Source organism: Rhincodon typus, chromosome 2, assembly GCF_021869965.1.
Source record: "Rhincodon typus isolate 14 chromosome 2, sRhiTyp1.1, whole genome shotgun sequence".
NCBI lineage: Eukaryota > Metazoa > Chordata > Chondrichthyes > Orectolobiformes > Rhincodontidae > Rhincodon > Rhincodon typus.
The window spans coordinates 67,617,321-67,631,040 of record NC_063333.1 but is presented as its reverse complement, the minus strand read 5'-3'; the positions used below and the strand labels follow the sequence as shown (position 1 = coordinate 67,631,040).

General features: G+C 42.2%; 1 protein-coding gene across 7 annotated transcripts in view; it reads left to right on the top strand.

Annotated features, from left to right (window-relative positions):
- Positions 1 to 12,353, top strand: part of mtrr (5-methyltetrahydrofolate-homocysteine methyltransferase reductase) — a 63,538-nt gene extending 51,185 nt beyond the window's left edge. For 2 of the 7 annotated variants that reach the window (XM_048610614.1, XM_048610604.1), the window contains 2 exons: positions 2,847 to 3,029; positions 11,765 to 12,353. In XM_048610614.1, coding sequence (XP_048466571.1) covers positions 2,847 to 3,029; positions 11,765 to 11,909 — 328 coding nt within the window. In that variant the 3' untranslated portion in view covers positions 11,910 to 12,353. Of the gene's footprint in view, positions 1 to 2,684; positions 3,030 to 7,975; positions 8,278 to 11,764 lie in introns of those variants that run through there. The other 5 variants (XR_007264541.1, XR_007264538.1, XR_007264532.1 and 2 more) reach the window with 4 other exon arrangements.
- Positions 12,354 to 13,720: the final 1,367 nt, after the last annotated feature.

Sequence of the window (13,720 nt, the reverse complement as noted above, 5' to 3'; positions counted from 1 at the left end):
CAGCCTCTGCTGATATGACATTTTCAAACTGGTGCTTAGTGGTTGTCGTAACACCCAGTTGTATCGTTGGATTACCCCTAATTAAATTCACTTCTGGGGACTTTTGAGGCTTAAACACAATTTTGCGTGGGCTACCTGTATGCCATAAGAATACTAACTACGCTGAGTAGGTCAGGCATCTTCATATTTTATGCAATGAGAAATTGATCACTGATCTGCAACGTCGTAGGGGCACTTTGCATTCCCTACCCTTGGATATCTTAACTCTGTCAGTCAGACTTCAGTGAAATATTGTACTTCCACGTATACTTGCAATGATTATTTTGTATTTGCTTCTAGAAAATAAAGAATCTGCTTCCCTAAAACACACAGTTGTAATTCAAGCACTAGATTGTTTAAATAATGGAGTAGAAGCCTTACAATTAATCTTCTCAAAAAAGGAGGATATCGGACTGAAAATGTTGGAAATTTGAAATAAAAATGTCGCAACTAATGTGTAATGTCTCAAAGGTAAACTAGCCCTCCACTGATCAGTAAAGTGATGGAAGGTGTCATTTAACAGTGCTACCAAGCAGCACTTAATCAGCAATGACCTGCTCACTGACACCCAGTTTGGGTTTCACCAGGGTCACTCCGCTCCAGGCCTCATGGTTCAAACATGGACAAAAGAACTTAATTCCATAGGTGAGGTGAGAGTGACAGCCCTTGACATCAAGGCCGCATTGGACTGAATGTGGCATCAAGGAGCCCTAGCAAAACTGGAATCAGTGGATATTGGCAGGGGGGGAACTGCCAACTGGCTGGCATTGTACCTGATACATAGGAAGATAGTTGTGGTTGTTGGAGGTAAGTCATCTCAGATCCAGGACATCACCACAGGAGTTCCTCAGGCTAGTGTCCTTGGCACAACCATCTTCAGCTGCTTCATCAATGACTTTCTCTCCATCACAAGGTCACGCGGGGATGTGCAATCATTGGCGAACAATGTTCAGCACCATTTGTACCTTCTCACATATTCAAGGAGTCCATGTTCAAAGCAACAAAATCTTGACAATATTCAGACTTGGGCTGAAAAGTGACAAGAAACACAAATGCCAGGCTATGACCATCTCCAATAAGAGACAATCTAATCACTATCCCTTGACATTCAATGGTGTTACCATCATTGAATACCCCAATATAAATATCCTTGGGGTTACCATTGACCAGAAACACAACTGTACTTGCCATATAAACACAGTGGCTACAAGAGCAGGTCAGAGGCTAGAAACACTGCAACAAATATCTCACCTCTTGATTCCCCAAAACCTGTCCACCATCTCCAAGGCACAAGTCAGGAGTGTGATGGAATACTCCCCACTTGCCTATATTGGTGCAGCTGCAACAACACTCCAGTTAATTTACACTATCCACGCAAAGCAGCCCACTTGATGGGCATAACATCTATAAGCATCTGTTCCCTCCTCCACCAATACTCCGGATCAACAGTGTGTACCGTCTACAAGATGCACTGCAGAAATTCACTGAGACTCTTAGCACTTTCCAACCCTATGACCACTTCCCTCGAGATGGACAAGGGCAGCAGATACGTGGGAACTCCACCACCCGTAAGTTCCCATCTCAGCCAGTCACCATCCTGACTGGGAAGTATATCGCTGTTCCTTCACTGTTGCTGGGTCAAAATCCTGGAATTCCCTCCCTAAGGAGATTGTGGGTCAACCTACAGCATGTAGATTGCAGCCATTCAAGAAGACAGTTCACCACCACCTTCTCAAGGGCAACTGGAGATGATCAATAAATGCTGGCCAGCCAGTGCCAACGTCCCACAGATAAATTTAAAAAAAAAATAGTGAGCAGGGTGGATCAGGCTAGGTAGAACCTGTGGGAAGAATTTATAGAAATTGACATGTTTAGGCAATGCGTTTTTGTCAGTATTGGAAAACCTGTGCTGCCATTTCAGGTTGTAGAGTAGTAAACCTTCTCTGAAATGTCTCTAAAGCATTTACATCCTTGCTTAAATAAAACGACCAATGACGTGCACAGTACTCTAGATCTGGTCTATGTTGCTGAGGCATGACCTCATTACTTCAGTTCCCCTTGCAAACAAAGTAATAATCAGTTTGCTGTGCTGGCATACTAGCCTTATGTGATTCATGCACTAGGACACCCAAACCTGCCTGCATCTCAGAGCTCTGCAATGTCTCATCATTGAGATAATACACCTTTTTTCAATTCTTTTGGCCAAAATGGGCAATTTCATATTTTCCGCATATACCAATTGCCAGATATCTCATTCACCTAACCTGTATATATCCCTTTGAAGCTTCCTTGTGTTCCCTTCACCACCTACTTTCCCACATGTCTGTGTATCAGCAAGTTTAGTGAAAATGCATTTAACCCTTTCTATCCAAGTAATTTATATAAATAAAGAGATGAGGGCATAGCATTTATCCCTATGGCACACCATCTATTATATCTTGCCAACAAGAAAATGATCTATTTATACCAACTCTGTTTCCTGTTAGCTGACTGATTTCCTATCCAAGCTAATAAGTTACCTCCTACGCTAGATCTTTATTTTCTGCAATAACCTTTTTGATGTGGTAACTTCTTAAATGCCTTCTGAAAATCAAGTACTGTACTTCTACTTTACTGACACTTTACTGTACTTCCTTTACCAACAGCACCTGTTACTTTAATGAACGCCAATAAAATTAGCAGAACAAGGAGAAAGGAAATTTTTAAAAAAAATCTCTAAATATAACAATCAAGGAACAGGGGCAACATTTAAACTAAAATGGAAGAAAGGAAATGGTCAAAATGTGTTCTGTTCCTGTGATTTCCAGAAATGAGTTAAAAGGCTTTCAAGATAATGGCACCTTAACACAACTGAAAGTCTGTTTCTCAAGAGATCTACCCAAGGATACAACAGCAGGAAAACCAAAATATGTTCAGCATCTACTTCATCTCTTCGCTGAAGATGTCGCAAAAATGTTGCTGGATGAAAATGGTTATTTCTATGTATGTGGGTGAGTAGAAATGGGTGGGTTCACTGTTGTGATGCACGTGACTATATAATTGCACCTTTCTGAATTACCCAGAATAAAGCATATAATTCAAGTATAATTGGGTAAATATATATGACTTGTAACATCTGGGCGGTGCTGTATTCCATACAATAAAGGTACCCAAGATTTTTAGGAGCTGGTGAATGAGTATTATGAATACATTCTTTCTGAGGTGGACAGTACTGTCAATGCAGAATATCTGAATTAAATATAATATACTTCTCTGTCTGTAATAACAATAATTTAGAAGAAGAGAAAATAATTGACCAGTATGAAGGAGTTTAGTCAGTCACTTTCACAAGACAATTAAAAACAACTTTAAAGAATTCCTTTTGTTTAAAAGTAATACTGGATTGAATTGTAGTTATAAAATTGATGGAATCTTAGCACTGTACCTAGGGTCTTGTTATGTGCAGTTATGATTTCAACACCTAATAGGAGAGATGTCAAGGCAACCCAGCTGCTCTTGCAAACTACGGTCTCCTCTCCAACCTACCTTTCCAAAGCCCCAGGCAAGGTTGCTCACCAAATCCGTGCCCATGTGTCCAGGAACAGCACATTGAATTTCTCCAGTCAGGTTTCCCCCCCTGCCATGGAAGGCAATGCCCCTTATCAAAGTCACATGTAATGTGACTGTGACAAAGGTAAACTAGTTCTCCAGTGCCTCTGCACTGTCATCTAGCCGAGTAAGGGCTGAACTTGAATAGTTCCATATGATGAAACTTTATTGAACTAATCATAGCCAAGAAATCACTTGCAATGATTTTGTTCCTGTTACCATTCAGTTACCTCTGCCCACCAAAGATCCATCCTGGGGTCCCCATCTCTTTCTCACTTTCATACTGCTGATCAGAAACATCATCTAGCAGCAGTCTTTACATGTACACTGTTGTCACCCAGCTTGACCTCACTGACTCCTTTCTCAATGCATTCACTGTTTCTAAATTATCAGACTATTTCTCTAACATCCTGTACTCCTAGAATCCCTACATTGTGAAAACAGGCCATTTGGCCCATCGAATCCACACTGGCCCTCTGAAGAGCATACGACCCAGACCCAAACCCAAACCCAAACCCCTACGCTATCCCTGTAACCCTGTCTTTCCCATAGCTAATCCACCTAGTCTGCGTATCCCTGGACACTGGGCAATTTAGCATGACCAATCCACTTTACCTGCACGTCTTTGGACTGGGAGGAAACTGGGGCACCCAGAGGAAACCCATGCAGACATGGGGAGAATGTGCAAACTCCACACAGACAGTTGCACCAGGGTGGAATCGAACTTGGCTCCCTGGTGCTGTGAGACAGCAGTACTAACCACTGAGCCACCATGCTCTATACTCTGTTGAGTAGAAACTTCTTCCAGTTAAATATTTGGAACGCAGTAGTCATCCTCCTGGCCCCACATCTCTTACTGGCTTGTGGGCTTCAGTGCTTGGACTGGTGGGACAGTTTGTAGTCCCAGGCCAGCAGTGGGGTGGTTGGGGATACTGACTGGTAGGGTAATTAGCATGGCTGGCAGCTGTCTGAAATGGGGCTTCCTCTTGGGTGAGGGGCTGAAGTCCTGCCTGCAGTCAAAATGTTTTCTCAGGGGTTCCTCTTGAGATTTCCATGAGCTGCTTTTTGTTTGTTTTTTTGGGGTGGCCACCTTTTCATTCTCACTAACTCTGACTTATTAGGTAAAAACATCATATAGTAACAATATTTTCAGTAATTTTTTAATCTGAAGACGTTTCATGCCTTGAAATGTGAACACTGTTTATCTCTCCGAAGATGCTGCTGAGTTTCTCCAGCACTTCATTTTTGAGATTTCCAGCATCTGCAGTATTTTGCTGTTATTTGTGTTGACATATGGGGTAATTTAGACTTGCACAAGAGTAGAATTCGAAAAATTCATTATTATTCTCGATAATGATCAATTCTTCATTAAAGTTAAATCTACAGTGTACAAGGAGAACATTAACATCCTTGACATGACAATATTTAAATGGGCACAAAAGGCATAAGTTGACCCCAAAAGATTTTTCAAAATAGGTGATTTCTACACACACAAATTCATTTCCCTAAACACCTTTCACAGACTGAGGTTAAAGCTAATGCTTTTGCATTTTAGCCAGCTAGTTACACCCATATTTATTACATCCTGGATCTCAATCTTTGATTAACATTTAACAATTGACATAGTTAATTACAGTAGATCCACTACATTTTTTTCCCCCAAGTATAGTAACTCCAGCATTTACGCGGCCCTTTAGAGATTTTTCATTCATTTTCAAGGAGTTCCTTAACCCATAAGTATTGTTGGATCCTAATTAGCTTTGTTGACAAATTCCCAACAATTTTTTCTCAAGTGATGTAAGAAACTCCGCCACTCAAAAAATCCTGCACCATGCCAACCTTTATGCATCGCTTAGATGTAAGCTCCATCCAGGAACATCAAGTCCAATTTTTGTTATATTTTTGTACCATAGATTAATATCTTTATTTTCTGAATATTAAGAGCAGAGTGTTTGGTTGTTTGTGCTGTTGTTAATTCATAATTGGGATTGAGCGTTCTAGATGTTCTCACTCCTCATGGAACGCTCTGAAGCCTAGCAAAGTTAGAGGATGGTATATTTCAGTCCATTGACTTTACTGAAGGACAGAGGCTCTGAAAGTAAGGTGGACCCCATGTACAGCTCTTGTGATATGTTTGATATAAATGCTTTAAGCATGGGAAATAATATTTGTCATGTTTTAATGTTTCTGTTTTGATGGGAAGGGCGATCAAAGATATACAAAATGGAGCTTAAACAAACACTTTACAAAGGGTTGGGCAGAATTCTGCTGAAGTTCACCACCCACAATTAAATAGCTTCCCAAAAACCTATAATTTGAGAGATTGTTGCCAAACCACTGCCAACCATCAATCAGATGGTATTATGAAAGCAAAAGCTTTAAATTTAGGAGATCATATGCAGTAAAGACCATTTGTTTAGTTTAGAGAATGCTGTACAATGTTCAGGCTTTCACTGTAATTTAGGAGGAGCAATCGGATGTCTCATAATGACTGTGTGCAAATGACCTGGTTCCAAGCTGGCTGCATCGAATGTGCAACACCAGTGCTGGACAGGGTTAAATAGCCACAGTGCAAAAGAACTACATTATAAGGGGTTAAGCCCCTTTTGCAGTTAACATTGGTGCCTGCATGTCAATTTACCTGTTCTCTTGCTGGTGTGCAGGTGGGAAGAGAAACTATTCCAGGGGAAGACAATATTGTGATCTTCTCCCACAAGTAGACTCTGTGAACAGGAAAAAGCAAATTTTATTTGTGGAGGTGGCTGTATCCCATGTTCTACACCAATAAAAATACACAATAGGGTTAGTTTGATCAAATAGTGCATACAGGTTGGTTTGATTTGATTTATAATTGTCACATGTACTTGGGTAAAGTGAAATTGCTTTTGTTTTACTTGCAGTACAGGCAGATCATACCATACAAAGGGTAATAGGACAGAGCGAAGAATAGTGTTATGGCTGCAGAGAAGGTGCACAGAGAGCATTTGTACATGGGTGCTGAGCTAATGAGACATGGCTACTTGAAAGTCTAGTTTTACTGCACAGTGTTTGAACAATGATAACATTTGTTAACACAGTATAACATCCCAGGCACTCTACAGAAGTATTATTAGATGTAATTTGACGTCAGAAATATTGGGGACAAATGACCAGTCAGTTTCTCTTTTGGAAGGTAAACTTCTAGAATCATTTATTCAGGCAGGATTGGTCATATGGAAAGAAATAGGTTAATTTGGATTAAAGGAAAAATTGTGTCTAACTACCTTGTTGGGTTTATTTTTGAAGAGGTAATAGTATTGATTGAAGGAAATACGGGTGATTTGGTGCATAATAACTTTTTTTTTTAAAAAGGGTATTTGATTCAGTACCACACAATAGAATTGAAAAGTTTTATACCTCGTTAGAATAATGGAGATGTAGCAACATAGATTCAAAATTGTCTAACAGATAGGGAACAGAGAGTAATGGTTAATGGTGCCTTTCTGGCAGGAGAAAGGTTTGTAATAGAGTTCCCAAGGAGTACAGTATTGGGACACTTGGCTTTTCTGATTATATATAAATGACCTACATCTTGGTGTGCAGGGGACAGTTTCAATTTTGCGGATGACTTTTAAAAAAACACCTGGGAGCATTATAAACTGAGGTGCACAATGTAGGACTTTGAAGGAACTTTGACAGATTGGTAGAAGTGGATAGGTGGCAGATGAAGTTCACTGCAGAGAATCGTGAAGATGATATACTTCAGTACTCAACCATAGACAGTATTAAATAAATTCTCAGAGATGTGCAGGAGCAGAAAGACCTATGTTTATATTTGCATAAATCATTAAAGTGATAGGACAGGTAAAAAGAATGTTAACAAATCATACATTACTCCAGGGTTCTTTAATAGGGGCACAAAGGATAAGAGCAGAAAGGTTAAGCTGAACCTACATAAGATACTAGTCAGATGGAGTATTGAGTATGGCTCTAGGTGCCAATCTGTTGGAAGGATGTGAAAAGAGTATAGAAAAGATTTACAAAAATAGTCCCAGATATGATAAACCTAGTTATAAGGAAAGGTTGGAGAAGTTAGGACTATTTAGCCTTTGAGAGAAGGGAGAAAGGAGGATATCTGATGGAAGTTTCCAAAATCACAAGAAGTCTGGACAGAGTAGATGGGGAGCAACTGTTCTTATGAACAGACTGTCCTCTCTGGTTCTCAACCTTGAAGTGTATTGCAAGTGAAGTAAGTATGAGATGCAGAATAACTTATTATATGGCGAGTAGTTCATCTGGTGGAGGCAAGCTTAATTGAGGCATTCAAGAGGACATAAGATATTTGTTTCTGTTTACATGTTGCGCAAAGTCATGGAGAAAACACAGGAGACTGGTACTAATATAAAATGCCCAAAGCTATTACAGACATGATGGAACAAATGGCCTCCTGTAACATAACCCATACATCACCAAAATTGTTAAGGATCATCTGAAAAGAGGAAGGCAGGAATGGAAAGATTTAAGAAGAGAATTCAAGAGATTAAGGTAGCTTGAAGGCATGGATGCCAACACAGCAGAGACGTTTAATATCAGTGGATACTCAAATGACTAGAATAAATTGACCATCAATATCTCGAGGTCGCAATTTCAGAGGAGACTAAAGAGATAAAGGTAAGACAAGAAATGCATAAGAAATTTACAATAATTGCATTGCTTAACTTGGTACCAATGTCAGCCAGCAAGCTCAAAGATAGAAGCATGATAAAAGATTGAAAGCTCGTTGCAAAGTCACATATCACACTGAGTGTCTTGCTGCTTGCACATTGCCAGGAAAAGGGATTTTGACCCTAACTGCTGATGACCTTCATTTGAACTCGCCTGGAGGTGTTAAGGTATAACATTCGAGTAGTGATTAGACATGATTTTCATGCATCTATCTTTGTGCTTGCTGTCTGACATTGGTACTCAGTTAAGCAATGCAATGATTATAAATTTCTCCGAGTAACATTCAAGCTGCAAAACGGAATGTAATTTGCGACTTTGAAATGAACTTTCAATCATCTGTCATGCAGGTTATATTCACCCGCTGAATGTGTGAATTATCCTTCAAGTTGGAGAGGGGCTTTTATTCAAGTGTTGGCCACTAAAATGCCTCACTGTTTCCTGAAATGAGCATTGGCGGGCAATTTTCCCCTTAATGAGCTTCCAGTTCATGGTTCCCTAGTTCAAACTATCAAAATGTCCTTGCACTAAAAACAAGTGAAACTAGGGTTGACCAGCATTGTGGCTCTTTTGATACTGAAAATATCTGGGGAAAATTGCACAGAAATTACAGTAAAATTCTATTGTCCCACTTTCATTATACTGAACACAATGCAAAGGGAGACTTTCCACTTTGCATTCTATTTAACTTATTGATTAAGCCATTTTTTATTTTTACAATTGTACTTCATGGAAAACTTTAAATGTTTTAATTTCTTGTGGATTTTGACAACTGCTAGAAGTGATGGGTAAGCACTTTACTATTATGTACTTGTTTGGTCGGATTTGCTAAATTTTCTTAATATTCATTTTGTGGAATGTGGGTTTTGCTGGCTGATCAGCATTTATTGCCCGTCCCTGGTTGCCCTTGAGAAGGTGGTGGTGAGCTGCCTTCTTGAACCGCTGCAGTCCACCTGCTGTGGGTTGACCCACAATGCCATTTAAGGAGGGAATTCCAGGATTTTGACCCAGGGACAGTGAAGGAACGGCGATATATTTCCAAGTCAGGATGGTGAGTGCTTTGGAGGGGAACTGAAGGTGGCAGTGTTCTCATATATCTATTGCCCTTGTCCTTCGAGATGGAAGTGGTCATGGGTTTGGAAGGTGCTGTCTGAGGATCTTTGGTGAATTGCTGCAGTGCATCTTGTAGATAGTACACACTTGCTACTGAGCATCGGTGGTGGAGGGAGTGGATGCTTGTAGGTGTAGTGCCAATCAAGTGGGCTGCTTTGTCCTGGATGGTGTCAAGCTTCTTGAGTGTTGTTGGGGCTGCACTCATCCAAACAAGTGGGGAGTTTTCCATCACACTCCTGACTTGTGCCTGGTAGATGGTGGACAGGATTTGAGGAGTCAGGAGGTGAGTTACTTGCCACAGTATTCCAAGCTTCTGACCTGCTCTTGTAGCCACTGCATTTATGTGGTGAGTCCGATTGAGTTTCTGGTCAATGATAACCCCCAGGGTGTTGACAGTGGGGAATTCATTGATGGTAACACCATTGAATATCAAGGGGTGATGGTTAGATTGTGTCTCTTATTTTGCATTTATGTGGCGCGAATGCCACTTGCCACTTGTCTGGATATTGTCCAGATCTTGTTGCATGTGAATATGGACTGCTTCGGTATCTGAGGAGCTGCGAATGGTGCTGAACATTGTGCAATCATCGGTGAACATCCCCACTTCTGACGGAGGAAAGGTCATTGATGAAGCAGCTGAAGATGGTTGGGCCGAGGACACGACCCTGAGGACCTCCTGCAGTGATGTCTTGGAGCTGAGATGACTGACTCCAACAACCACGACCATCTTCCTATGTGTCAGGTATGACTCCAACCACCTGAGAGTTTGCCCCGGTACCCATTGATTCCACTTTTGCTAGGGCTCCTTGACACCACACACGGTCTAGTGCAGCCTTGATGTCAAAGGCTGTCACTCTCCCCTCACCTCTGGAATTCAGCTCTTTTGTCCATGTTTGAGCCAAGGCTGTAATGATGTCAGGAGCTGAGTGGCCCTGACGGAACCCAAACTGGGCGTCACCGAGCAGGTGCTGCTCGATAGCAGTGGTGATGACACCTTCCATCACTTTACTGATGATCGAGAGGAGACTGATGGGGCAGTAATTGGCCGGGGTGGATTTGTCCTGCTTTTTGTGTACAGGACATACTTGGGCAATTTTCCACATTGTTGGATAGATGCCAGTGTTGTAACTGCACTGGAACAGCTTGGCTAGGGGAGCAGCAAGTTCTGGAGCACAAGTCTTCAGTACTATTGCTGGAATGTTGTCAGGGCCCGTAGCCTTTGCATTATCCAGTGTCTCCAACCATTTCTTGATATCACGTGGAATGAATCGAATTTGCTGAAGACTGGAATCTGTGATGCTGGGGACCACTGGAGGAGGCTGAGATGGATCGTCCACTCGGCACTTCTGGCTGAAGATTGCTGCGAATACTTCAGCCTTATCTTTTGCACTGATGCCATGGGCTCTTCCATCATTGAGGATGGGGATATTTGTGGAGCCTCCTCCAGTGAGTTGTTTAATTGTCCCCCACCATTCACGACTGGATGTGGCAGGACTGCAGAGCTTAGATCTGATCCGTTGGTTGTGGGATCACTTAGCTCTGTTCATTACTTGCTGCTTTCACTGTTTGACATGCAAGTCATCCTGTTTGGTGGCTTCATTAGGTTGATATCTCATCTTCAGGTATACCTGGTGCTGTTCCTGGCATGCCCTCCTGCACTCTTCATTGAACCAGGGTTGGTGGTAAGGGTTGAGTGGGGGATATCCTGGGCCATGAGGATATAAACGGATGTATCTCATGGCACAGCGGTAGTGCCCGTACTGCTAGGCCAGAAAGCCAGTGTTAAAGTTCCATCTGCTCCGGAGATGTATGTGAGCAGATTGGTTTAAAATATCTATATGCAGATATATATCGGGTTCAAAGAGTTTGCAGCAATGATGGCCTTTGTGGATGATGTGTACACTATTGAAAGTTGGGAAGCAAAGCAGTAATTCCATCTCTCGGGTGCAGCCAATGTGAATGTTATTTGTAAATTGCTTTCAGGTTTGTAATACTGCTTGCAGTTTGTACCATTGTACCACAGCATAGCGTTATTTTAATTTCAATTTCAAAATGGGTATTGATATTGCTCTTTTTCATGAGATTGTAAAAACTCTTGTCAGCTTTTTTAATATTTTACACTGAATTTGATTGAAATCATTCATTGGTTCTGACTTCAACCTGCTTGCTGTAAAATTCTTAATGGCTCAACTGTACACAGAACATCTTTGTCTTCCAAGTATTGCCTATCTGCAATTTGGATTTTGAGATCTAGAAGAAAAGGGCTTCTATCTGAGAATATTGTAACTGCTCCTTTACTGACTTTGTTTTTGCTGTTAAACAGAGATGGCAAGAATATGGCTAAAGACGTGGCCAGTTCTCTGACTGAGATTGTATCAGAAAAGCTGGGCGTGGATACTTTGGTTGCCATGAAAGTTTTGGCCGACTTGCGTGAAGAGAAACGTTACCTACAGGATGTCTGGACTTAACTGCAATTGGAAGGGAAAATATAAATTGAAAACAACTTTATCCACAGAAATTACTAATCAGTTTTAAATGCTAATTGTTTGAAGAAATGTTAGAAAAATATGCTTCATAGCCAAAGTGCTTGTGGAATTTGTTTTTGAATAGTTGGCACTATCCCTTGTCAAAGATAGTGAACTGATGGTCTTATTTTGAGAAACATTGCTCTGATGTTATTGTGAAACAAATTACAAGAAGTGGTCCCAACATCTCTTCAAAATCAGCTTTTAAAAAGCTCTGACATTAAGTGTCAATGGGAATTTTTGCTATGTGAATTTTGAGCTTTTGGATGAAACCTAATAACCCATCCAGCTAACATTTTATTTGTTTTAACTTTATGTATTATTTTTACCAAAGTATTGTAAATGCATTTATTTATGTAATTTTTAAATTATGCCTTTTAAAATGTCCTCAAGTTTGAGATACACACGTGATTGAAGATTCCATAGACCTCCAGCTAAGTCAAATCTTATTAGAGATAGTAGGAACTGCAGATGCTGGAGAATCCGAGACAACAAGGTGCAGGGCTGGATGAACACAGCAGGCCAAGCAGCATCATAGGAGCAGAGAGGCTGACGTTTCGGGCCTAGACCCTTCATCAGAAAAGGGGGAGGGGAAGGGGGTTTTGAAATAAATAGGGAGAGAGTGGGAGGCGGATAGAAGAGGGATAGAGGAGAGGATAGGTGGAGAGGAAACAAACAGGTTGAAGAGGCGGGGATGGGGCCAGGAAAGGTGAGTGTAGGTAGGGAGTTAGGAAGGGGATAGGTCAGTCCAGGGAGGATGGACAGGTCAAGGGGGCGGGATGAGGTTGGTCGGTAGGAGATGGAAGTGCGGCTTGAGGTGGGAGGAGGGGATAGGTGGGAGGAAGAACAGGTTAGGGAGGCAGGGACGAGCTGGACTGGTTTTGGGATGCGGTAGGGGGAGGGGAGATTTTGAAACTTGTGAAATCCACATTGATACCATTGGGCTGCAGGGTTCCCAAGCGGAATATGAGTTGCTGTTCCTGCAACCTTCGGGTGCCATCGTTGTGGCACTGCAGGAGGCCCAGGATGGACATGTCGTCTGAGGAATGGGAGGGGGAGTTGAAATGGTTCGCGACTGGGAGGTGCAGTTGTTTGTTGCGAACCGAGCGTAGGTGTTCTGCAAAGCGGTCCCCGAGTCTCCGCTTGGTTTCCCCGATGTAGAGGAAGCCACACCGGGTACAGCGGATGCAGTATACCACATTGGCAGATGTGCAGGTGAACATCTGCTTGATGTGGAAAGTCTTCTTGGGGCCTGGGATGGGGGTGAGGGAGGAGGTATGGGGGCAGGTGTAGCACTTCCTGCGGTTACAGGGAAAAGTGCCGGGTGTGGTGGAGCTGGAGGGGAGTGTGGAGCGGACAAGGGAGTCACGGAGAGAGTTGTCCCTCCGGAAAGCAGATAAAGGTGGGGAGGGAAAGATGTCTTTGGTGGTGGGGTCGGATTGCAGATGGCGGAAGTGTCGGAGGATGATGCGTTGGATCCGGAGGTTGGTGGGGTGGTACGTGAGGACGAGGGGGATCCTTTTTTGGTTTTTATTGCGTGGACGGGGTGTGAGGGATGAGGTGCGGGAGATATGGGAGACACGGTTGAGGGCGTTCTCGACCACCGAGGAGGGGAAGTTACGGTCCTTGAAAAACGAGGATAACTGAGATGTACGGGAGTGGAATGCCTCATCCTGGGAGCAGATGCGGCGGAGGCGAAGGAATTGGGAATAGGGGATAGCATTTTTGCAGGAAGGTGGGTGGGAGGAGGAGTA